The sequence below is a fragment of the Dasypus novemcinctus genome, chromosome 21 (assembly GCF_030445035.2).
Source record: "Dasypus novemcinctus isolate mDasNov1 chromosome 21, mDasNov1.1.hap2, whole genome shotgun sequence".
In the NCBI taxonomy this organism is placed as follows: domain Eukaryota; kingdom Metazoa; phylum Chordata; class Mammalia; order Cingulata; family Dasypodidae; genus Dasypus; species Dasypus novemcinctus.
The window spans coordinates 14352100-14377219 of record NC_080693.1 but is presented as its reverse complement, the minus strand read 5'-3'; the positions used below and the strand labels follow the sequence as shown (position 1 = coordinate 14377219).

The 25120-nt window shown below is 53.2% G+C and overlaps 1 protein-coding gene across 1 annotated transcript; it reads right to left on the bottom strand.

The window, feature by feature from the left end:
* On the bottom strand, positions 1-24920 carry GID4 (GID complex subunit 4 homolog). The gene is made up of 6 exons (XM_058283347.2): positions 24534-24920; positions 18698-18757; positions 11302-11409; positions 6927-7028; positions 5244-5374; positions 1-3074 (listed from the first exon to the last, which is right to left on the bottom strand). Exons 1-6 carry the CDS (start codon positions 24720-24722, stop codon positions 3011-3013), a joined length of 654 nt encoding a protein of 217 aa, XP_058139330.1. The 5' UTR covers positions 24723-24920; the 3' UTR covers positions 1-3010.
* Between the last annotated feature and the right edge of the window lie 200 nt (positions 24921-25120).

The window sequence follows — 25120 nt, the reverse complement described above, 5'->3', positions numbered from 1 at the left end:
TTGCTGCTTAAATACCTTTATTATTTTTTAAAAATTATTTGGACATTGATAGCTCTGCAAAATACTTCTCCCCTCCCAAACCCTTGAACCCTTTCCACATGTCCTCCATAAAGAAACAAAATAGTCATACTTTGTGCCCGTTCAAATCTAATTTTTTAAAAACATAGAAATTCAAAATCAAATGTTTTTTTCCCCAAGAACTTGTTAGTAATTTTAAACCACAATGCAACATACTTAATGGCATTTCTTTTAAAAATTAGCTTATCACACTATTTTTATGAGAAAGAAAAAAAAAAACCAATTCAAGGCCTTGAGAGAATATAAATTCCCTGTTTCTGAAAGCAAAAGACGTTGAAAACCCCTTGGTGCCCCTGGAGTTTGTGACTTCAGCTCACAGGCTGACTTTCTACAAAGAGCTTAGGATGTCTGAAAGGCTGGGGTGGGGGTCGCGCTCAGGAACGACAGGCTGGGGGCCGCAGGAGGACGCTCTCTGGGCCGTGGAGGGAGACCAGCCCGAGCTCCTGGGGGCCCGGCTCGCGGCGGGCCTGTTTGGTGTGGAGGAAGACGGGAAAATCTGCAAGGTGTGCTCATTTCTTACCGACTCGAGCGCCAACCAACAATATTGCACATGGTATATCAGAGGCGTGTCGACCGCCGAGCAGGTTTGGAAAATAACTACACACGGAGACAGTCCTCCAGAGCTCCTTTGGGAACTGGCTGGAAGAAGTGAATTCTCTGAGAGAAAGGGAAGGCGTTGATGTGGATCGGCTGGACGTTCCCAGGAGGGGGTGGATCCTCAGCGGGCAGACTTTTAGGCAAACAAATCTTCATCACGGATGACTCTGAAAGATGCGAGGACAGGTATCGCTTCACTTCCCCCCAATACAACTGGCGCCTCGAGCTGCTTAGCTTACAGAGCAAGGGAGGGGGGACCAACAGGTGTGCCATTCCTTGCCAGTCCCCTCCTGTCGAGCCGGCCACCAGCGAGTTTTGCCAACTGCCCTTCCCCGCCCACTCAGCCTACCACCAGAGGCCACACACACAAGCCCCCAAGTGGCTTTGGGGCAGCTCCGGGTTCTGAGTGGGGCCTGCACCGTGAGGCCTGTGGAGAACAGGGCACGTTTCCTGGCACGCCGTGAGGAGGGCATGAGGTGGCCGGTGCCCCACGGGGAGCTGGCGCTCCTGCCCCTTGCGGACCCCGGTAGCTTCACGGGAGGCTGTGCTGCGCACCTGCTCCTCGTGGTAAAGCCAGGCGGGTCTGACCAGAGCTGGCTGCCCCGCTGCCTTCCTCGTTGTGGCGCCAAGAGAACTTTTCTGACCCATCTCCGGGAATGGACGTGAAGGGTTTTGTCACCTGAGACATGCGGGCCCTCTTGGAGGGGTCCAAGTCCCCGGCCTCACCAAGTGGGCTGGCTACACCTCTACAAAATCCTAGGCCGACAGGTTTTAGCTACCGCAAGTGCCCACTGGCTACTTCCGCAAGTACTTCTTCATGGCCGCCCCTGGCACTCGAGCTCGGTCGCGGGCAGTGCGTGGCACTAAAAGGGGAGTCCCTTTTTCTAAAGATAGAAGTGTCTGCCGCCGCTCACCTCGCCGGAGGCTCCCTTGCCCTGCCCGCACGCCGGGCTCCCGTGCGCCACGTGCTGTTTTGTTTTAAAGCTCTCCTTCCTGTGCTCGGAGCAGACCCCTCGGAAGCGCCGACCCTCGCCCGGCTCTGCCCGTGTTTGGGGGCTATGACTGACGCCAACCTGTTCAGCTTTTTTTTTTTTAACATTGAAAGAACAAAAACAAAGCAAACAAGAAAGTACACACACACACTTTGGCACGTTGAGCCTCGAGCCATCTGAGCAAGTTCACGCCTCCCGGTCCTCCCACGTCCCACCACCTCGGAGGCACCGTTTTAGGTGAACGTGGCTCCTTCGGCCCCATCTCAAGGGGCGCCGCCGGCTACTGCTGTTTTGAGTAGCAAGAGGAGGAGGTACAAATGCTAAACTGGCCCCCAAGACAGTTCTCGTGTTTAGCACTGCAATGTACGCAACGCTGCAAAACTTTTGTACCAGGATGACGAGTTTCAAAACTGCTGGTTGATTAAATATACATATATAGATATAGATATAAAAATTACTAAGTCAACATCTGCTGTTTTCAATGTGAAAACAATAAAATGCAATTCTGAACAATTGTGCATTTGCCATAGGGCCCTTGTTAAAGGGACCGTAAAAATAATTTTGTCATAAAAAAACTCTTATTTTTTATTACGTTTAGTATTGCCCTCACGTTCAAAAGTTTGGAGCAAAAGTACGGAGTAAGCAGGACTGGACTCTCTCGGTTCCAGCCAGGGATCGGGGGGCCTGGAATCTGGCGACCCTGGCGGCGGCGGGCCCAGGGAACGTGACCGCCCCGGCTGGTGCCGCTGACGGGTCGACCCGAGGCTGACCCGGCCCCACGTGCCAGCGGCATGTGCTCTGCGCTTTGCCAACTTCCTGCGCGGAGCTCTGGGGTCAGCTGTGCTAGGGCTCTGCCTTCTCTTGAGCTACCAGACAAAGCAACAGGGGTGGGGGGAGATGGGGAGGGGCCTGGCTCTGAGGTGGGGAGCAGAGGGGGCCCCACCGAGCACCAAGGTCGAGGGCACCTGGGGTGCTGGCGTTCCATGTGGCAGGAGGCGGGGACAGAGGCGGGGCGGGCACTGCAGTGATACAGAAGTTAGCTGTGCAGGAAGGAAAAGTGCATCTCAGGTAGCTTAAAAACAGGCGAAGACCAAACTGCCACAGAGGGGGAGGAAGACACACGCCGGCCCCCGAGCCAGCCCTGCCGTGGCCGCGCGTCATGGAGTCTGTGGGTGACACTCATGCTTTCTGATGCGGGTCTGCTCGCGGAGAAACAGGAACACACTTTCTCCTGGTTCTGGCAGGTGCACAGTTTTCTTGGCAAAGTTCTTTTTTTTTTCTTTTTCTTTTTTTTTTTTTTTTGCCAAGTTTCAGTTTTATTTGGTTACCATTCTGAACCACTGTCACCGGAATTCATAGATGGGCGCGCTGTGTTCAGGGACGTGAGTTAGATTGAGGGACTGATACCTGCAATGGGGGAAAAGACAGAAACGAACAAACAAAACAACAAAAACGGGAAGCAGTCATCGAATGCAGACTGGAAACTGAACCGAGGTGTCTGGAATTGTCAGGCCCCCGACACCCCCCAGGCTTGCAGGGCACACTCACCCTGCGCATCTTCAACTAAACCCAGTTTGAAGTTATTTACACGTACTTATTTTTTGATTAATCCTCTTGAACTGGTTTTAGCCTCTGCTCTCATCAATAAGCCATCATGTTCCAGAAACCCCCGCCTCTGAGCGATGGGGGAAGCTCGGGGGAGCCTGCCCCCTACTCTACCGCTCTGCTTCTCCTCCTTGGAGCATTTTGGCTGTGACATGTAGAGTTGCGGGGTGCGAGCCTCAGAGCCTGAGGGTAACGCAGCAAACCCCAGGCTCACGGTGAAGCCCGGAAAAAATCCACAGCTAACCCTGTGCCTTGCTTTCCCCTCGTTTCTGTGTTCTCACTTCCAGACCTGTCTTCTTTGACTTGGGGAGTGGAGCCACTGGAGGCGTCTGCTCTCCCCACCACGGGCAGGTGCTCCGTGGAGCTGGCAGGGGCAGACACAGGCCTGACAAGCCTCGTGCCGGGGGCGGGGTGATGGCGCAGGGGACTCTGGGTGCCTGTCAGGGCGTGGGTTCTCCCCTCGCGTGCATCACACAGGGATGGGGCAGAGCGTGTCGAGGAGGAAGGCAGGGAAATCGGAATCAAATCCCAAATCTAACGGGTGAAACAGGTCTGTGCGGTGGCCGCCAGCGGAGCGCAGACCGAGGCCACGGGGACTGCCTACTTCCTACCCACCAGGGCGGCTAGACTCAAGGGGGCCATGGCGAGTGCCGGCAAGGACGCCGACACACTGGAACTCGGGCGTGGCTGGAGGGAACGGGGAGCGGGGCGGCTGCTGTCGAGTCGGGCGGGGTCTCCAGCGATGACGCGCAGTCATCATCCACCCAGCAATTCTCATCCTGGGTCTGGGCCCCCAAGAACTGCAGGCAAGGACTCAAGTGGATCCGTGCACACCAGCGCTCACGGCGGCGGCGCTCACGGCGGCGGTGCAAACAACCCGGATGCCCACCAGCAGAGGGCTGGACAAGTAAGATGTGGTACAGCCGTGCAGTGGAGGGCCAGTCCCCCTGCAGCACGGCCGAAACTTGACAACGTTATGGCAAGGGAAGGAAGCAGACACAAAAGGGCAGATATTGTCTGATTCCACTTATATGAAAACTCCAGGATCGGCCAATCTACAGAAAGCAGATGAGTGGCTGCCAGGGGCTGATGGCTAAGGAGCCAGGGTTTATTTGTGGGGTGATGAAAATATTCTAAAACTGGGGTGACTGGCCACACAACTCTTTCAATATACTAATAACCACTGAAGTACATGCTTTAAATGAATGAATTTCACGTTATGTGACCTAGATCTCAACGAAGAGTTCTAAAAACTCATTTGAAAACAAAACAAATTTGGGGAAGCCTAACGATGGTGGCTAAGAGGATGGCATTTACCTTGCCGTTATGACTTTGCAGCCATGCAGTGGGGAACCGGAGCCATTCCAGGGCACTCGCGCATCACCCAAGCGAGGGACATTTGAAAAGACGTAGAGTACTTCTACGTTCAGAGAGGGAACCAGGTGTCGTGCGGCAGGCTGCGCACTCTAGGTGTAGCAAGGCACGAGGGGGGACAGTCCCCCAGAGGCGACAAAGGCCAGCCCTGGAAGTGGCCGCACATGAAACCCAGGGCGGAGGGTCAGCTCCCACGGCCCCTAACCTAGATCAACAGATGAGACCGCGTGGACGCAGCCTCACCAGCCACAGAACGGAAAAGGGCTGCCATCAGCCACACACACACTGCCCGCAAGAGCGGTAGGCTGACACTTCCGTTACGGCCAAGTCTGGAGGAATAAATATGAAACCGGCAAGACAGGAAAGACATTGCCAGGAAGACAGGCCTGGGTTCTAGGGCATTCCGCCATGCGTCCCTTAATCCGGCACTTGCTTTTCTTCTCCTTGACCTGGCTCGCTGGTTGGGGACGAGCCCCTGTTGTGAGCAACTGGGGTCACTTAAAGAGGCCCTAGCGTCCAAACAAAGCGCAGAATCTGTGCAGACGGGCGGCGGGACTTCCTCCAGGACCCGTCTGCAGGGGCGCGGCGGCTGCTTACCATTCTGAGCTCCTGTGGTAGTAGTAGCCCTCGATGGAGGCCGCCGACTTCTGGAAGCAGATGTAGTAGAAGCCAGCGAAGGAAGCGCCACTGATGTCTTTGATCGTGTGGTCTGGGACCAGGAACTGCTCCTGCGTGCAGACGGGAGGGCCGTGAGCGGGTGCGTCAGCCACAGGCCGCTGGGCCCCCCTGGGCAACACCGGGCGGCCCTGGGGGCCAGACGGCCCGAGCCCGACCTGCTGGGCGACAGCGAGCCCTGGGTTCAGGCTGACCTCTGAACGGCACTTGGGTGCTGCTGGGCGGAACATGCTGCGTGCTGCGTGCTGCGCGCCTCGGGCTCGCCCTGACCAGCACCGCTGGGCCCGCGCCTGACCAAGAGCACAGGCGGGACACGGCCTGGGACAAGGGCGTTTCCGCCCCGCCCCGCCCCGCCCCCAGGACTGCCCCTGGGCTCCTGACGTCTCCAGCACGGGGTGGGGGTCACTGCTGTCAGGCTATGGCTCGCCGGCAGGGTGGCCGCACCACGCCCTGTCACCAGCAACAGGCGCCTTGCGGGAGAGGCCGGGCTGCCAGCGCTGGCCTGGGACAGGCGTTCAGGGGAGACCCGGTCCCAGGTCCCAGGGCCTCGGGGGGTCGACCGGAAGCCCACGGGTGAGTGTCCCCGAGAAACTCGTGGGTGACAACACAACTTACCCCATTCTGGGTTTGGTTTGGCTTTGTTTCAAGACACTCTCCCCTTCCCCTTCCTCAACCTCTGAGAGTGTATTTATTAAATGAAAAGTAAATTAAAGCGACTTTGAGAATTTTACCAGACACTTCCTTTCAGGTTAACTGGCGTCTTTCCCATTAGCTAACAAGCTGGCCGGGGCGGGGTGCACCATTTTACTCTGCACCTGGCAAGCATCCACCCAAACAATGAAGAGTCCCACGTCCCCAAATCGTTAGGGAGACGAAGCAAAGATGGGAGATGCCGACTCCCAGGGAATCAACCATGCCGAGCTGGTGAGGTGTCAGAGAAAAACTGGTTTCCCGTACACTGGCCTGTGAACGTGGAGCTGTGAGCGCTTTCCCAAGGTGACTGCACCAACTTGCCCTGGGACTCTGCCGTGCTGTGGCTGTCACCGTGCCCTCAAAAGCGGAGGGCCGTCTTGGGCTGGCGTCTCACCCAAAAGCCAATGCACAGAGTCCAGCCACATGGAGTTCGCAGAGGGCCAGCGAGTGGGGACCTCATGTCCCTCCAGGCCCCTCAATTCCTGAGCTGGATGGAGCCACAGGAGCCCACGGGAAAGGACAGTCATTTAAATGGCCCCAGGCCCGATGTGGAGGCCTGAGCACGGTGGATGACCGCGTGCCGGGAGCGGCTGCTGTCCCCTCCCTCCACGGAGGGCCCCGAACGTTCGCCCCGAGGCAGCTCGGGCAAGAGAAAGCTCGAGTGACGGTGTCAGAGGGCGAGCCCCCGAAGCACGGACGCGCGCGCGGAGCACTGGAGCCGCCTGCCAGGGAGAAGCCGTGGGGGACGGCGGCGCCGGGCCAGTGCTGGCCACACCTGCTCTTGAGACGCCCCAGAATGCGCCTCCCACTCGGGAAGGCCTGGCTCCGCGGCCGGCGCAGAGGCCCGGGGTGCACGGCGGGCACGGGCGCCCGTGCTGTCCCCGGGAGGACGAGGCTCAGGGTGGGCCTTACCTTCCAGCGCATGAAGACGTAGTCCCCGTGCTTCAGCTCTTCGTAGTCGAAGTCGTCTGAATTAAATGACTTTGCGTACTGGTAAAAAGCCAGAAACTTGCCCTGAAAGCAGAAGGGAGAGGATGGTTGATGGAGCCGCAGAGGGAGAGGCTGGCCTGGGGACTCGCCTTGCGCCCAGGTCAGCGACGGAGACCCGGGCCTTTACGTCCACCCTCCCGGGAACTCAGCCAGAGCCCTTGGCAGAGGGCTGGCCGGGGCGCAGGCGCCGCTGCCCCATGCCTGCCTGGTAACGCGGCCCCAGGAAAAAAGCCAGAGGTTGGAAGCGGCCGGCAGATGCTGCTGGGGTCAAGTGCAAATCCACAGACCTTTCTCAGCGCCCCTTACCAAGAGCAGATAAAAGCCAGCCAGCACCTGGAGGGGCTCGGGCAGTGAGTCGCCTGCCAGAGAGGAGGCCAGCAGCCCAGGAAGGGCCTCGGGGCCGGCCACAGCGGGGGCTCGCGCGTGCTGGGGCTGCACACATCACGCCAATGGCCAGCGGCTTAGGTACAGGGCCAGTGTCATCAGTTTCCTCAAACACAGCTTTCAGCTGAATTTGAAGGGGTTTACTGCACTGTATTATTGGTGGGAAAAACCTCCTGCAGGTTTAGCCCTTGTTAAAGCACGCAGAGCCTAACTGGGTAAGGGGTTTTCGACTCCTAGTTTCTTTCTTTCTTTCTTTTTTAAAGATTTATTTATTTCTCTCCCCTCGCCCCCTCACCCCGGTTGTCTGTTCTCTGTGTCTATTTGCTGCGTCTTCTTTGTCCGCTTCTGTTGTTGTCAGCGGCACGGGAATCTGTGTTTTTTTTGCTGTGTCATCTTCTTATGTCATTTCTCCGTGTGTGTGGCGCCACTCCTGGGCAGGCTGCACTTTCTTTCACGCTGGGCGGCTCTCCTTACGGGGCGCACTCCTTGCGTGTGGGGCTCCCCTACGTGGGGGACACCCCTACGTGGCATGGCGCTCCTTGCGCGCATCAGCACTGCGCATGGCCAGCTCCACACGGGTCAAGGAGGCCCGGGGTTTGAACCGCGGACCTCCCATGTGGTAGGTGGACGCCCTAACCACTGGGCCAAGTCCACCGCCAGCAAGAACTTTCTTGCAATAGCTGGGCACCAAGCTTAGTATTTATTTTCTCCTCACAGTATAGGTAACAATTCACCATTTTCCTTCAGTTCCTGGACAATATCCAGTCCTCCAACAAGCTCCCTTTTTAACACACAGCCATGGAGATGTTGGCCAATTTGAGTCCACTTCTAATCCTTGCTGAACTTCTTCATCCTCCAGTGTACAAAACGTCTTGTGTTAGTTTAAAAAGACTAGAAACAGAATGTGCCTTTGCTTTGTACGATTAAGTGTGTATACCTGAGGGCAAGGACTAGAAAGAAATGAAAAACTCAAAGAGGTAAGTAAGGGTGGTGCAGTTAGGAGAGATTTCTTTTTTGGAAAATTCCCTTTAATGCTCTCCTACCTGTGCTTTCTGATAATAAAGGTTTTATGACAAAGAACTGAAGGCTACTTAAGACTCCAAAATGTATCTATGCATAGTAGGCAGCTATTAAATAGGATACTGTAAGGGAGTATTTTAAAATGTTGACTATACATCATTAAGTGACAAAAGGGAAAAAGGCAGGTGACAAAACTCTATCTTATGATCCCATTTTTGTTAAAAATAAAGAACATATACATGAAGGAGATTCAAGAAAAGGTTAACAGCTATGAGAGCTTTATGTGATTTCTTTCCCTTTTTTCTGTATTTTATTTATTTATTTCTCCCCCTCCACCCTTGTTGTTTTTGCGCTGGCTGCTTTCTGTGTATTCTTCTGTGTCTGCTTGTCTCCTCTTTAGGTGGCACCAGGAACAGATCCTGGGACCTTCCGGAGTGGGAGAGAGGTGCTCAGTCTCTTGCACCACCTCAGCGCCCTGGTCTGCTGCATCCCTTATTGTCTCTCCTCCATGTCTCTTTTTGTTGTGTCGTCTTGCTGTGCCAGTTTTTGCACGGGCCAGCACTCTCCATGGGCCAGTTCTCTGCACAGGCCAGCTTGCCTTTCACCAGGAGGCCCCCAAAATCGAACCCTGGACTTCCTATATGGTAGATGGGAGCCCAATTGCTTGAGCTACATCCACTTCCCACTTAAGCACATTTTAAATAAAAAACAAAATATGGAGATAATCATAAAAATGTGCCACCAATATTTTCCTTCTAACTAAATTATACATATAGAAGTCTGACCTTTATAGCAGCAGCAAAGAAAGATACTAATTTATGATGTAGATACTAATTTATCTACATCATACCAACATCTCTACCTGAGAAATTCTGAGGATATAATACAACATATCTGATTGTAGTTTCCAATCGGGGAATGGTGCCACAGGTGAAGTTTATTAAACATTTAAAATGCCAGAGGCCCCATGTGGGATCTGGGGATATGGGGTGTGTTGGGAAGCTTTGGGCAGTGCGGAGTGCTGCAGAGGAAGAGAACTTCTGGAGAGGATGGAAAGTTCTGGTGGCCTGGCTGCCTCGTTCTACTGCAAGCAGAGTACCAGGGCCAAGATGACCTTTATAGGCCCTCTTTCACCCAAAAAAGTTCAGTCCAGTCTAGCAAAGGCCAGAGCCCCAGATATTTGCCCACCTCTACTGGAAGATCAATGGGAAAATAAGAGTTGCTTTCCAGGCATTTCCTTTGCAGCCAGTCTAACCTAAAATTGAGTGTTCCGCAGACCTCAGGGGCTTTGCTTTCTGCAGGAGTGGAAATGGAAAATGAAGTGGAATAGGAGATGGGTGTGGGTTTTACCACCAGGAGGAACTGCTTCCCCAACGGCCGCCCAGGAGAGGAAGGCGTCGCCTCGTGGGGTGGCACGCGATGCGGCGGGGCCAGCGTTCGGCAGGGGTGGGCCGAGAGGCACGGGCGCCCCCCAGGCTGCTCTGGGATAGCCTGATTTTATCCGCTGTCTCGGCTGTCTAACTTGTTCTGCCTGTTTGCTACATGACAACAAAACACCTAGCTTTCAAATGGTCTTTAAAAGCTCGTTAAAACTTAAGATCTTGCAGAGTCGGTGTAGCTCAGTGGCTAAGTGCCAGCTTCACCACACATACAAGGTCCCGGGTTCAATCCCCGTACTGCCTAAAAACAAAACAAAGAAACAAAAACAAAAACAAAACAAGACAAAAACTTAAGATCTTAAAACTTAAGCTGCTTTTGTCTGTTATTTTTTGAAGCTGAAATAAAGTTTATTTAAGGAAAGAAAAAAAAAAACCTTTAAAATAGCTATCATCTTTCCCAGGCACAGAAAAATAAACCACCTCAAGATCTACTGAAACTCAGCATTTGCTAGGTGAATGTTCCTTTCTTAAGTAAAAAATAATCAGAACAGCTGCTCTGTAGTAAGGTTAGCTCAGACAAGGGGCTGCGGGAGGAATTCCCTGCACAGCGACTGTCGTGCTGAGCTTTGACAGCCGGTGTGAGCAGCAACGGGAAGAGCGAGGGACCCAGAATCCTCATTATGGTCACAACTGTGTCTGGTCGGTTTACAGAAGCAAGCCCCCTGGACTTCCTCGGTGTTAAAAATCCATCATTGTCACAGTCAAGGAAGCCAGAAGGCTCTTACGGGAGGCCTAGAAACAGGTTTCAGAGACATGAGACCTAGGTGACAACCAATGAGAAAACTCTGGGATGGTAACCCTACATTGTCTTGACGTGTGCACCACTGGTGAACGAGAACGTTCTGAATCTCATGCGTGAGGGTTAAAAATAAAAGGGGCCTGGGTTTTTCGGGGGTGTCCTTGTCCCAGTGGTACCCAAGCTACTAAGACTGTCCCGTGCCAGCGAGGTGGTCTGCCCGCTGGAATCGGCTAGCGGAGGAGGGGTTCTGCTGACAGCAGCGCCACCTCTGCCAACCTAACGCCAGAGGCCGCGGCTGTATGCACCACGAGCTCTTCCCCGAGCAGGGGTGACGAGAAAGAAAGGTGGGCAGAAGATGGACAAACAGATGGGAAGGACAGGGGGATGCTGCCAAGATTCTGAGAGCTAAGAAAAGTTGGGAAAGATATAAATACATAAATAAAAAGAGAGAAAAGAGAAAGAGAAGCGGGGGGTGGAACCCGGGGATTGCTACCACGAGCTAAGCATCTGCTATCTAAAGAGGCGCTTCAGTCGGCAGCGAGGCTCTTCCCATCCGGGAAGCAGGAAGAACTGAGGTGTGTGCGGGAAGAGGTTTCCATTTGGCTGCAAACCCTGGACAGCTCCCAATAAGATATGTGAGCTCTCCAGCTCCCGGCATTTCTTCAGCTCTCCAGCAGTCCTGGGATGACTCAAAGCAGATCAAAGATTTACTCACCCAGTGTTTCCGATCAACGTCTTCATCTGCATCCCACTTTCGAGTTAAGAAAGGATGTTTTTTGCTGATTATTTCTCCTTCAAAGAAGGTTGTAAGCGTTGGATATTCCTGTGACAGAAGTCCAAATGTCAAAACATGTTTAACAAGACCTCTAACCTTTTACAAAGGACAATCAGCTCTGTTTTCATTTCTTTCCAATACTTCGACAAAAATGATCACATTGCTAACCAGCCGTCCAAACCAGAGTTAAACCCTGCCAATGGGCTGTGGAAATGAACTTGCACCTGAGCAGCCCACAGAGCAGGGGGCCTCGGGGGCTTTCGGGGCTTGGTCAAAAACCAAGGACACTTTTCTGTCTTCCCTTGTTATCCAGAAAAAAAATCTGGATGGTTTAGGCCACAAGTAAACTCAGACTATTCTAGTACACAGAGTAGATGGTCCAAGGGATGGAACCAAGGAGGCCCCCAAATCAGTGTTTGCAGCTAAGTCTCCCTCAGGCCACACACGGATGCGCAGGTTTGCAATCTGGTTCAGTAGCTGGGCCCTTTTGAGCCAGTCCTTCAAGTGTCCAGGGGTGGATTTTTTGGGAGAATACCTTGAAACACTGGGGATTTATTTATTTCCAGGCTTCGTGTGACTGTAAGAACAATTTACACTGGGGTAACTATACGTAAATCATGTCTTCAATATAAAGTCACAACTATTAAAAAAAAAAAACATGAAAAAATATGCAAGCTGCCCCATTAACTGGCTGCCTAGACGCCTCGTGTTAATTTTATTTGCTATCTCTTCATCTGCTAATAAGCTGGCACCAGAATTTAGGAAAAGATCATGGCAGCAAAACACGGCGAGAAGTCTACCATTTCTCTGCATCTGTAAAAACCAACCAACCAACCAAAACGGAAATCAAAAACAAAAACAAAAACAAAAGAAACCCAACCAACCACGTACACACACGGCCTTGCCGAGCCCCTGGGGTCTGAATCGCTGGCCTCGCAAACGGGGGGTGACGGAGCTGACGGGACCTGCAGGGACCCCGCTTTTCTCCTCGGAGCCCACAGAAGTCCCCCCGTACTCTGCACCAAACACTTTTGTGTGTTTTAAACAAACTCCTTCAATGGTCTTGCCGCTTCTCCCAGCGCGGGCGCCACGGGGCTCAGCGTGGCCCCACTGCCACCTGCCGGCCCGGAGCTGCCCCGGAGCCCAGACCTCGCCGCCTGGGCTTTCAACTTTGTGAAGAAATGGCTGAGCCGTTCTGCTTTCCGAAGAGTGAATTTAAAATACTGTAACCGCAACACTCCCCAAGCCCCCACTACCCATGTACTCAACACTGACTCTGGGTATCGTATTTATACACGACACACACACACACGCACACACACAGACCGTAGGTATGTATACGGAATGAAGAAACTAAAGAGGAGAAATTCTACCCAAGTTTAAGATATAAACTAAATTATACTATAAGTGTCATAGAAGAACTAATTAAAGGAAGAAGTTCTATTTAAGTCGGCACCATAGATTTCTAAGGGGAAGTAGATCAGAGAGGTCACCTGAGAGGAATTAAGAGTCCTGTTAGGCCAGAACGCCAGCTCCTTGCCGTGATTTCGTGTGTTGTAATCAGTGATTTAAGACTTTAAAATTAAAAGATGTATGTAGTATTTATGGGTTTTGAGCTTTAATAATTCTTCAGAACTCCAAAAGGGAGAGAAGAAAATGATAACGTGGTCCTCTTACAGTAACACAATGAAAAATTCTTAGGGTTCAAATCCCCCGTTTTCATAACAAGTGCTTTTTGCGGCGCTGTCTTCTCTCACAACACTTGAGATTTTATCCCCCCGCAGCGGGGGCGCCTCCAGAACGCAGGGGCCGTGTGAGCCACCACTAAATCTTAGGCCAAAGAAAAGACAAGGCTCAGACCCACGTTGTCATCAGCGGCCATGGAGATTCCGGCAAGGCCACCGCTTCCGGCCCCCGACCTACAAACGTAGTGGGATCACTGAAAGAAAGTAGGAAAACGTCGCGAGGGCTACTGCGGCGGGGCAGGGGGCCGGCGGGCTGAAGGTGGGCGCGGTGCCACCCTGGAGACCCCCCGAGGTCTGAGGCCAGCAGGTGTCACGTGCCATCGTGGACGTCCCCGCACACGGGGACTCCATAGTGATGACGCTGGGCCCGCGTCGGGCTGACTGCGCTGACCGACGGCGGCTGCGTCTCAGGTCGGCTTCTCCAGGACGGGGCCGGCCCGGGAGCACGCCCTTCGGTGCACACTGGCTGCGAAACCAGGCGTGGGTGTCGACAAGGGGGGTGGCCCCGAGCCGGCAGCCAGGAAAGGGGAGGGGGTGGTTAAGGAAGTCGGCTCCGACGTCAAGAGCAGGGGCTGCGGCCCCAGCACGGCAGCATCTGCGCCCATCTCCGGCTGGAAGGGCGACAGTGTCTGGGGCCAGGTGCTCGCGGGCTTCGGTTCCAGGGACAGAGAGCAGCCGCCCGTGTGGATGGCAATGCCAGGGGAACCACGGTCGGCGCCCTGCCACCCACTCGCCCAGCGGAGCCCCTGCCCCTGCCCCTGCCCCTGCAGGATGTCTACAAAATTGGTGGCCTTGGTGCTGTCCCTGTGGGCTGAGGGGAGACCGATGCTCTCACCGGGCACAGCGGTCCCCTTTGTCCCAGGCAACGTCTGTCGGAATGCACCGGGAAGCTGGGAGGGACGCTCTTCCCAGGGACACCGTGGGCATCGATGCCAGGAACGGCCACGCGGCTGCTGACAGCAACAACAGCCCACCTGCGGGGGCAGCTGGCTTCACGGCTCAGGTGACCGTCTTGGGCCATCGGGCCCCACCAGTGCTGGCTGGGCTCCTATGCGGGGCGGTCACCTGGCAAGTCTGCCGAGCCTAGGGCCAGCTCGACCGCTGCTGTGCTGAGGAGCTGGACATCTGGTGACGCTGTGGCGGCTGACGTGGCTCCTGGCGGCCCGTGAGTGGAGAGCTCCCTGACTCTGCTGTTTGTGAGATGAGAGAGACCGATGCCGTGAGGGCTGACAAAGTGGTGCACAAGAACTGGGGCTGGCCAGAGCTGAGCAGGCCGAAGGACTGTCTCCCACACCCGCCCTGCAGTCTCCCTCGGAACGCCGCATCTCACTTGACCATTTATGTTTAATAGCAGAACAGTGGCCAGTGATAACGAGGCCCTGTGCATGCCTTCAGAAGGGAAGAGATGCTTTGTGGACCATTTGCTTTTCTGTGGTGGTTTTATTAGTTTTTAAAATTACTATTTTTAAAGGGAAACAACTTGACCAAAAATCTGTCACGGAATTTTGAGACCCATTAAAATAATGTTTATTGAAAACCTGTGTCATCTTTTTGAAAGGTCAACAACTCTGAACTTCTTAGGCAAAAGACTCGGATTGCCCATAATCTACTTTTGGTGTTTCATCTGCTGAAATTTGTTAAGAATTTGATAGTTCAGGTTAGCCAAATTAAAAAAAAATTTTTTTTTAGTTGAAGTCCATAGATTTATTTGATAAACAGTGACAAAAACAATGATGATTTGTTTTTTAAGGGACACACCTATTATAAATATTTAGTTTGCTAAGATGCCAAAATCCAGATGCTGTAGAATGGGTTGGCTTTTGCGATGTGATTTATCAGGCTTACAGTCCTGGGGCTGTGGATGTGTCCAAATCAAGGCACCGTTAGAGGGGCTTTGTCACCAAGGCTGCAGCTGTGAGGATCAGGTCCATGGCAGGGCACAGTGGTGGCACCTGCCTCTCTCTGGCCCCTCCAAGCGCGCCTTCCCGAGCTGCAGCTGCGAGCAGCCAGGCACATGGCAACATCCGCCCATCTCTGCCCTCTCCTCCAGGCCTGGCTGCTTTCGGCCTCTGGCTCGAGTGGCTCCTCTGCTCCCGGGGCCTTCTCTCTCAGCTTCCGGCTTCCCCCGTCTCTGTAGCTTTTTATCCCCCGTGTCTGTGGTTTTTTTATTCCTCTGTTTATAAAGGCCACCAGTAACAGAATTAATACCCATGCCCTACTCCCCAAAATTTTTAGGGTAGGAACTGAGGTTTTACTTTTACCGATGGCTAAAGGAGGGGTCATTCCTTTTGTTGATTCAAGTACTTAGTAAGCAGCTTAGGGGAGTGGTTTGTCGGTTCCGAGGCTCGGTAAGGACAGAAAAGCCAAGAGTAACTTGTCATGTTTATAAGCTACTTATGAGAAGGCCAAGTTCTGTAATAAAGGCCATGTGTTGCATAAAGAATTTTCCTTTTGTGAGGTTACTTCCATATTGAGTAAATTCGAGAGGTAATTGCATCTAGGTGCTAGGAAAAATAAAGATACTGGACGTCAGAAAAAACACCCACGAAACACTTTAGGCAGTATGTCAGAGTGACTCTAGGACCCCCAAATTCTGAGAGTTAAATAAAATAAACACCTACTGAATGAGGTTCAATAGGTACATTAGTCACCAAAAAGAAAATATTTCTCAGGGCAAAACAGGAAATTAAAACACTTGACTATAGCCAAATTAGTGGTATTTACAGAGCTAAAGAAAAAAATACATCGGGAAATGGACTTTGGCCCACTAGGGCGTCCGTCTACCACATGGGAGGTCCGCGGTTCAAACCCCGGGCTTCCTTGACCCGTGTGGAGCTGGCCATGCGCAGTGCTGATGCGCGCAAGGAGTGCCCTGCCACGCAAGGGTGTCCCCCGCGTGGGGGAGCCCCACACGCAAGGAGTGCGCCGGTGAGGAGAGCCGCCCAGCGTGAAAAGAAGGAGCAGCCTGCCCAGGAATGGCGCCGCCCACACTTCCCATGCCGCTGACGACAACAGAAGCGGACAAAAAACAAGATGCAGCAAAAAGACACCAAGAACAGACAACCAGGGGAGGGGGGGGGGAAATAAATAAATAAATCTTTAAAAAAAAAAATACATCAACTAAAGGAAAGATTTCAGGAAAACAAGGCAGGGAGGAAAAGCTGGTAGCCAGCACCATCCAGCCTAAGCAGGCGTGCTCTTTCTCCTGAGGACCTGGCTGTCGTCAGCTGCAGAAATTATCCAACCAACTCCCATTGCTGGTTCCTGGCTCACCAAAGGCTGTCTGGAGAAGGATACCTGGCTTTCCCTGCAGATCTGCCTTCTGGGAGATTAGAACTCAGTTGGCCAGTGAGTCTGCGGGGACTCTGGAAATTTTATGCACCATGTCTGGTTTATATACCAGTCTCTTGTGATTTTGGTTAGTGTGAGTCAGTTCCATGGTTCAGAGCAAGTCTAGCATACCTTCAGCTGGAGTTTCCAAACTGGGGTCTCAATTGGGGAGTGGGGGGTTGACCGCAACCTCCCAACTTCACCCCACAGTCCCGCCAGGCCCCAGAGCCCCAAGGCAGCTGGCTGGTTCAGATGTGCAAAGAGAATGCCACTGAATGCCCGCTCTTTTCAATGTGGGATACTTCATCCCAGAGGCAAACAGACACACTTTAATGCTGTGCTTGTTGATGAACGGGGAGGGCGACTAAGAGGCAAGTTATCCCCGGTGGTTAATATTGCCACATGGTACACAAGAAGTTGAAAGCTACTGTGACCTAAACCCAAATCACCTACACAATTTTAATTAAAATAAACGACGTATTTGATGTTTTAACAATTATAAATTGGAAGACAAATAGAAAGGGTATAAAATTCATTCCAATAATTGTTACACCTCTCTGCGTTTTACTAAATAGCTATAATGACCTGATATTAGATTTATAATTTAAAAAGTTATTAAATGGTTGCACAGCTCTGTGACTATACTAAAAGCTGACGAGCTGTGCTTTTAGTATAAATGGGGGATTATTTATATTATTTATACATGTGAATGATATAGCTCAAAAATTGCTTTGAAAACACCATTCAGCAAGGAGACGCCTACGAATCCTGAGGCTTGAGCAGGATGTGTGACCCGCTCAGGGAAGACACCTCTCAGGGCCGCTGCAGTGACAGACCCGAGCCCCTGGGCCGACACTGCCACTGCTGGACCTGAGCGCATCAGGCCGCGCGTCTGCAGGCACAGAAGGGTGGCCGGGATTTCTAAGCGCCCTGAGCCTGTGCAGGCCGCCCCCCTTCGCGGGAGCTGCCTCCCTTCCCGGAGGTTGCTAGATCCCTATGTAAAGGTCACAGCCACTGGCCGGTGGGTTTGAGGGTTTGTCTGCTACTTACAGCTTGTGTCTCCGCAGCTTCCGGGAACCCGAATGGTTGGTTCTGGAGTCAGTGTTAACATTTTGCACGTCAAACCTTGTTGGTGTCCTTATGAAGTTAAAATGTTTTGTGCTCTGCACCCTAGTGATAGATACAGCTGGCTGTCTAATAATAGCGAGTATATTTTACTATGTGTTTTCTCTCACCACAAATTCAAAGGTTAGACTCCTTTATTTTGCTATCGTTTTCTAGAAGTGGGGAAGAGCTAGCTGCTTATAGAGCCAAGAGATGCCCTTTTGGCTCAACAACAAAACTGCACAGGAAAGCCTTGAACTTCTGACACAGAAGCGGGAGGATCAGATAGAGCCGTGGAGCCCAAAAGAGCTGCTGCTGGGCTGACGATAATCACTGCTCCTCGGAGCCCCACGCTACATCGCATGAGAGGCTGTGTCAACTATTCCATTGTCCCCTGCCCCAAGGACAAGTCTCCTGAGCAGCAGGTATTTTTAATTCTCATTGGACTCAGATAAGGAAACTGGAATTTAGAGAAATAAAGTCACAGGGCCAGCGAGGGGTGGAGCAAGGAGCTCGTCCCATGCCCTGTCCGCTGTGCTGGGCAGCACTTCCGGGTCCTGCCAGATTATCAAGACAATGGGAACTGATAAGAGGCCAACAGGCGAGCCTGCCAGTTTCGGCACCTCCTTCCTCTTCCTGTTTACTCACTGATGGGAAAGGAAAGGATGCTCTTTCTTGCTTTCTGAACTCCCAAGGCTGTGGGGTTTTAAAAAGTTGGCTCGATGATCGGAAATGCATTTACTCAAGGAGCCGCTCCTGTTGGGAGCTGGACGGTGGCTTGGACTTGTTGCAAAGTTCTAGGGGGTTTAACGAAGTTCAGAGACCTCACCTCTTGAATGATGGGGGCTTATCTATGAACCTTAAAATTATGATGAGAATGCTCTCTCTTTCTTCCACCCAAAAAAAGGACTGAAAACAAAATCGATTGTGTGGGGCCCATTGAGACCTATTTCTAAACTTTTCTTTAAGAGACTTGTGAATGTTGACTTCCCAATGGGACACATCGAAACTGCAAGGGTCATGTCTACCTTACGGTAGCAATGCGGAGGCACAGAGCGTTTGAGCCACGTCTCCAGAGCGCTGCGACGGCCTGCCCTGAGTGCGAGGAGGTGCTGAGCCGCCCACCTACTCTCTGGCCTGTGCTGGTGGACGCTTACCTCGGTGAGGCCTTTAATCTTCAGGTAGCCGCAGAGGTAAGAGTTTTCCATGTCCACGTGCTGGAAAGAGAGGACAACGAGCCCGTTACAAACGATGGGCCTGGTGGGGGGACGAGCGGGGGGGACTCTGCAGGGCCACGGAGTCCAAGGGTCGGATGAGCCCGTGAGGCCCAGAGTGGGGAGGGGGGCCCCGGGGTCGGCACCCGCCCACCTCTGTGGTCTCCTGGGTTCCCCCCATTCACACGCGCGATGGGATGGAGCAGGCTAATCCCAGGAGCCTCTCCACCTGCTTAGCCGAGGAGCCCGAGGCCGCAGGGCTTTCCCTGAACAGAGCGCACACCCCCCAGCCTCACTGTCCCCACTCTCTTCCCCGTGAGCCCGTGCGCCTGGGCACTCGGCCCCCGGTCGCCCCCAGCCCTGGGCGTGGCAGGCCCTAGTGCACGAGTCCATTTCTGTTTCCGTGCCGCTCACCACTGGTCCAGGCGGCTGCCTCCTCGCTGTTATTTACAGTAAGCGCCAGCATGTATTACTCCTTTAAGAAAGGGCTGAATGTTCAGGGAAAGCATCTTAGAAGTCGTATGTGGCATAAAGTCTCAATCATGAACCAAGCTACCGGCTGAAAATCTAACCATCGTGTGTGCCCACATTGCCCATGGATACTTGTTTTGTATTTCTCAACGAAATCAGTTAGGAAGCTAAAATAAACAGAAATAACAGGAATGGTAGGATTTGAGGTTTAGCAGCCACAGATTACTGGTTGCAGAGACGCTGCCGGATGCCTTTTCAACAACCAATTTCCTCTTTTTTCCACGCTGGCGGGGCCCAGATTTTGTTCTGGTACCGACCCCACCCCTACAAGACCGGGTCAGTCCTGGTGGCTCTCAGCCCAACACTCGCTCCTGATCTCCCGCAAGTCGCTGGCTTAGGGGCGAGTGGCCCAGCTCTGACCAGGAACTGTTGAGTTTCCTGGGTGCTTCTGGTGAGGAAAACGGGCACGCAAGGAAGAAATGGTTCCTTTTCTTCCACGCGATGCTGAATCTGCATGCAGTGCTTGAGATCACAAGGGGATATGGTCGGGGAAAAGCTGAGGATGACAGCACAGAAAGATGGAACGGGCCCCCCAAGGGCCCCTGGGTTAGCCAAGCCGGAATCACGCTGCCTCCAAACTTCTGGTATTATGCGATAATAAAGGTACTTAATCTTTAAGCTATTTTCAAATGGCCATGCTAACTAGTACATTTCACCCCAAATCTACACAAATTCATCCCGAATAGGTAGATTTTCAGATTCCAGGTCAACTGGCTTAACTGACAAAGTCAAATACTGGAATCAAAGCAAAACAAAACCCCACGGTACTGCAGCGCAGTGCGTTTTTTATGTTAGGTGACCTCTGATTTCAAGAAAACTAGAGAAGTTTTGTAGCATTTATCAGATTTGGGGACTCAACAACTTCCAATTAAACCGTAAATCAAATCCTAAGGCACTCCGTACAAACTGTCACGAACTTAGTCAACCAGATGATGTCAGCACCAAAGCAAACTAGCCTCAGTGACGCCAAAGTACCTCACAGTTTGGTGCTGTTGACAAAGATACTCCATGAGCCAAAGAATTTTAAATATCCTCATGTGCTGACCTGGGCACCAGACGTTACGTACAGCAGCTGATTCACAGTGACAGGGTTCGGCAAAGAACTTTTATCAAAGGACACACAACTCTTTCCTGAGGCCCCAAGTTTCGTGCATGCAGTCCTCACTGAATTCAATCTAGTTTGGGGTTTTTCAAAGCCTGGAAAGGGTATCAGGTGGCAAGGGTACTTGACGATAAGGCTAAAAGTCAAACTGTAAATGGGTTAATACTTTGCATAGATTATTGCACGCTTGGGACTCAGAATTTCAGGCTGGCCTCCATTCAACCACATCTCTCTCCTGGTTCTGCCCAAACTGATCTTGAGGATGGCTGGGGAAGTTAAATATATGACACACACAGAGCTTGAACTGAACGGTGCCAGGCCAGCATCTTAATGGGAAAGATAAGGCAAATGTTTAGCAAGCAGGTCCCCTCAGCACAGCTGTGTCCAACAGCTGCTCTTTTTAATATTCCATTCCCAGTGACCCAGGGTTTCATTTACTCTTGGTTTCTTGGATGGCAAGGAGGGGAAGAGAGTAGACATAGTAATTAAAAAAAGAAAGACCCAGTTGGAACCTCTCAAAGGTTTGAGCAACTCCTTAAACTGGAATCTCAAAAAAGAAAGTGCCCCAACAAGTCCATGAAAGGATGCTCAAGCTCATGAGCCATCAGGGCAGTGCAGATAAAAACCACAAGGAGAGGGAAGCGGACTTGGCCCAGTGGTTAGGGCGTCCGCCTACCACATGGGAGTTCTGCGGTTCAAACCCCGGGCCTCCTTGACCCGTGTGGAGCTGGCCCATGCCCAGTGCTGCTGTGCGCAAGGAGTGCCGTGCCACGCAGGGGTGTCCCCCGCATAGGGGAGCCCCACACGCAAGGAGTGCGCCCCGTAAGGAGAGCTACCCAGCACAGAAGAAAGTGCAGCCTGCCCAAGAATGGTGCCGCACACATGGAGAGCTGATGCAACAAAAAGAAACACAGATTGCTGGTGCTGCTGATAAGGATAGAAGTGGTTACAGAAGAACACACAGTGAATGGACACAGAGAGCAGACAACAGAGGGGGTGGGGAAGGGGAGAAAAATAAATAAAAAATATCTTTGAAAAAACAAACCAAACCAAAAAGAACACAAGGAGACACTGCCTTCCACCCACTGGGATGCCCACAATCCAAAAGACAGGTGACAGCAAGTGTCGGTGAAGATGTGGGGAAACTGGAACCCTGGCACGTTGCAGGTAGGAATGTGAAATGGTGCGACTGCTGATGGAAACCTTCTGGTGGTTTCTCTAAAAAAAACACAGCTACCATTTGACCCAGCAATTCCAAGAGAAATGAAAAACCTGGCCACCCAAAAACTTCTAGATGAATGTTCTAGCAGCATTACTCCAAACAGCTCAAATGTCCATCTCTGACGCATGGGCAAATAAAACATGTTCTACCCATACAACGGACTGTCATTTGGCCAGAAAAAAAGAAATCAAGTACTGATATGTGCTAGAATGTGTATGAACCATGAAAACGTCATGCCAGGTGAAAGAAGCTAGCGATAAAAGACCACATATGGTACGATTCTGCTGATAGGAAATGCCCAGAACAGGTGAATCTAAAATAAAGGGGGAAAAAAAGATTCCTGGTTACCAAGGATTGGGGAAGGGGGGGTGACAGTTAAAGGGGATGGGGTTTCTTTTGGGGTGATGAAAATTAGATTGTGGTGATGGTTGTACAGCTCTGTGAATATACTAGAAACTATTGCATTGTATACTTTAAAAGGAGGAATTGTATGGTATGTGAATTATATCTCAACAAGCTGCAAAAGAAAGCGACTGCCCTATGCAAGGCAGGAGTAGTATAAGAAGGCTTGGAAGCAGAAACTAGTCCTGGCTGGAAAACCAGACGACGGGGCAATCCCCACACCCCTGCCTAGCCCCTGTGGTGGCCAAGCAGCTCCTGAGCCCAGAGGCAGGACGGCATTCCCTGGCATGAGTACCGCAGCCCCAGCCCCATCGTCCATCCTGCTCATGCGCCTCCCAGCCCTTGGCCAGGTCTCTGCTTTGGGCTGCCCAAGACTTATCAGCCATGCAGGAGCTTCCCTCAAACATCAGATTCTACAAACTCGCCAAGTCAAATCATTCCTTCCGCTGGCTCAAAGGAAACTGGGTACTCGACAGAAGTTCGGAAATTCCACACAGTAATGACAGATGAGAGCGGTCCCTGCAGGAACCAGGGCAGACTTCCCTCGGACACTTGGCCACACTGCCAGGTGTCCCCTACAGCATCAGAAACCACCCAAATTGAAAAACTGCACACAAGTTCAAGCTCACCCCAATCGGGATCCGCAACACAGATCTCACTTCCAGAATTTCCTGATTAGTTGTAAAAAAAAAAAAAAAAGCCCACACTTTCACACTAAATCCTCACATTTTAGGCAAAAGAGAAGGGGACTCATCGCACGGGGCCTAGCACTTTGAAGAACTGAAATTATCTCAGCCACAGTGGTTTCTCAATTACAATAAAATCACAGCTCATGCTAGAGCTTGGAGTTTACAGACCAAAGATATAATTAACACGAGGATGCAGTTTTCCCCACCGAAAAAAGAGAAGTTATTTATTCCTACGAAACAGTAAGTAAGAAAGGGAGACTGATGAAGGTGCTACAGTTAGCAGAAAGAAAACTGCCTCCCCATTGTTCAGATGGGAAGCTGTTTAGGGTTTAAGATAAAAGAAGGGCCGGAGGGTGAGTGGCCAGAAACGACACACTCCCCCCCCATTCTCGACACACTCCCCCATTCTCGCCTCTCCACGGAAGCCATCAGGTGCCAGGCTAGGACTTGGAGGCTCTGGTAGGGTTTCCAAGGGGAGAGGTGTTTGGAGGGGCTTTGGGGGAGCAGTCTAGGAGGCTGGGGTTCAGGCTAAGGAAGAAGGGGCAAAGGGAGGGAGAAGGTGGATCGTGCAGCAGGTGGGGTAAGTGTGGAGGAGAAACAGCTCCTTGGGGAAGGAAGAGAAAAAGGGGTATTCACCACCACCGATTTTGGGCTGGGGGGAGGAAAAAAGTCAAGTGTGCTACCATTTGTGTGACAGGGGTGAGGTACTGGACAGGGCCAGGGCAGGTGATGTCTGCGGTTCCAAAGCCTGATCCGGGCCTGGCAGCAGGTACTGAAGAGATCCAGGTCAGATGGGGGAGGCAGAGGGACATCGAAAGGAAATATCCGTGTGAGAAAGAGAACTGGGTGAGTTAGATTTCCCAGTACCCGGGTATCAGAGTCGTAGGAGGAAGCCCTGTGCCCGTGGAGATAAAAGAACCCAGGAGCAGGGCTCTCTGGAGCAAAATAAGGAAGATGAAGGTATGGGGTGGGGGTGGGGGTCTGGACAGAGAGCCCCAGAAGCCTGGGAGCAGACTGTGGGAGTGGCCAGAGAATGGGGGCAGGGAGTAGAGGAGCCTGGGGGTGGTGGCAGCTGTGAGGAGCTGGGTGCCTGGAGCATGAAGAGGCTGGAGCTGTGGGTGGTACCATGCAGAGGGGGGTCCCAAGACTCAAGATCCTAACACACTGGGAGGCCCCTCACCCAGTGGGTGTGGGGGCTGAGGGCCTGGTCTTGAAGGAAGCCCGGGTCTGGGGACTCAGCTGTGGGTGGGGGGCTCTTAGGGGCTGGTGGAGAGAGGGTTTGCTCCTGTATGCCGGAGCTGATCAAGCCCTGCCAAGAGAGAAATGAAATAAAGCGGGCCCTTACTGTCGGGGATTCCCTGGAAGTGAGGAAAGGGGGGGTAATGACTCAGGTCTGGGAGAATCTTGACACGGGCCCAGCCCATAGGGAGGGTCCCGAGTCAGGTGGAAATCAACTTCAGGGGCGGGGAGGGGCTAATCTAAGGGAGACAGGTGCTGGGGAGGGAGTGTCCGGCCCAAAGGGGGCCAGCTACGGTGGGGCTTCCGGATCACGTGGGGGCCGGTCCCGGGGGGGTCGGGTCGCGCGGGGCTCTAAGTGCGGCAGAGTGCTCAGGGTGTGCGGGTCACGAAGGCTCCCGGGCCCACGGCCGGGGCGCAGGTCGGGGCTGCGGCGCGGAGAGTTTGAGACGCCGGCTGGGCAGTTCCCGGGTGTGCGGCGCCGGGTGCGGGAGGCCCCGGCGGCGAGGGCCTGGTCGGCGGCTGCGGGCTCGAGGAGCCGCGGCCGGGCTCGGGCCCGAGAGCGCCGCGAGGAGGGCCCTCGGGCCCGGCGCTCACCTGCAGCACCACCTCGACGTCGTACGAGTTCCCCTTGCTCTTCTGGTGGCCGCGGAACTTGGAGCCGCTGTAGAGCAGGCTGGTGGCCACGCCGGGCTGCTGCGTGTTGATGGGCGGCGGCGGGATGAGCGAGGCCGCGGACGCGGCCGACGCACCGGCCGGCGGGGGACACTCGGTGCGGACCGGCATCGCGGGGTCCCCCGGAGCCAGGGCTGGGGGGAGGGGGAGAGGAACCGCCGCCGCCGCCGCGCGGGAGCCGAGGAGGGGGGCGGGGAGGGAGGGGCCGGGGCGCGCTCGCGCGGGGTGGGGGCGGGTGGGGAGACCACCCACCCGCTGCCTGCGGACCAGCGCTCCGGCCGCCCCCGGGACCCCGGGACCTGCGAGCAGGGCCTCCCCGTCCGGAGCTGGGTCCCCCTCCTCACTTGCCCTCGCACACACACACACCACCCTTTCCGATTGGCTCGGGCGTGCCGGGGGGCGGGAAGAGGCTCAGGCGGCTCTCCCGCTCATTGGCGGACGGGGAAAACACGTGGCGCGGTGCGCGAGCGGCCCTCTGGGACTTGTAGTCTTCTTCCCGAGGCGCGGCG

Excerpts from the sequence above, each read along its gene's own strand:
- GID4 (XM_058283347.2), bottom strand. The coding sequence starts at position 24,722 with ATGCCGGTCCGCACCGAGTGTCCCCCGCCGGCCGGTGCGTCGGCCGCG. Across the intron at positions 5,375-6,926 it reads ACGTCTTCATGCGCTGGAAG|GAGCAGTTCCTGGTCCCAGA; the intron begins GTAAGGCCCACC and ends GTCTGCACGCAG. Across the intron at positions 3,075-5,243 it reads TACCACAGGAGCTCAGAATG|GTATCAGTCCCTCAATCTAA; the intron begins GTAAGCAGCCGC and ends CCCCCATTGCAG.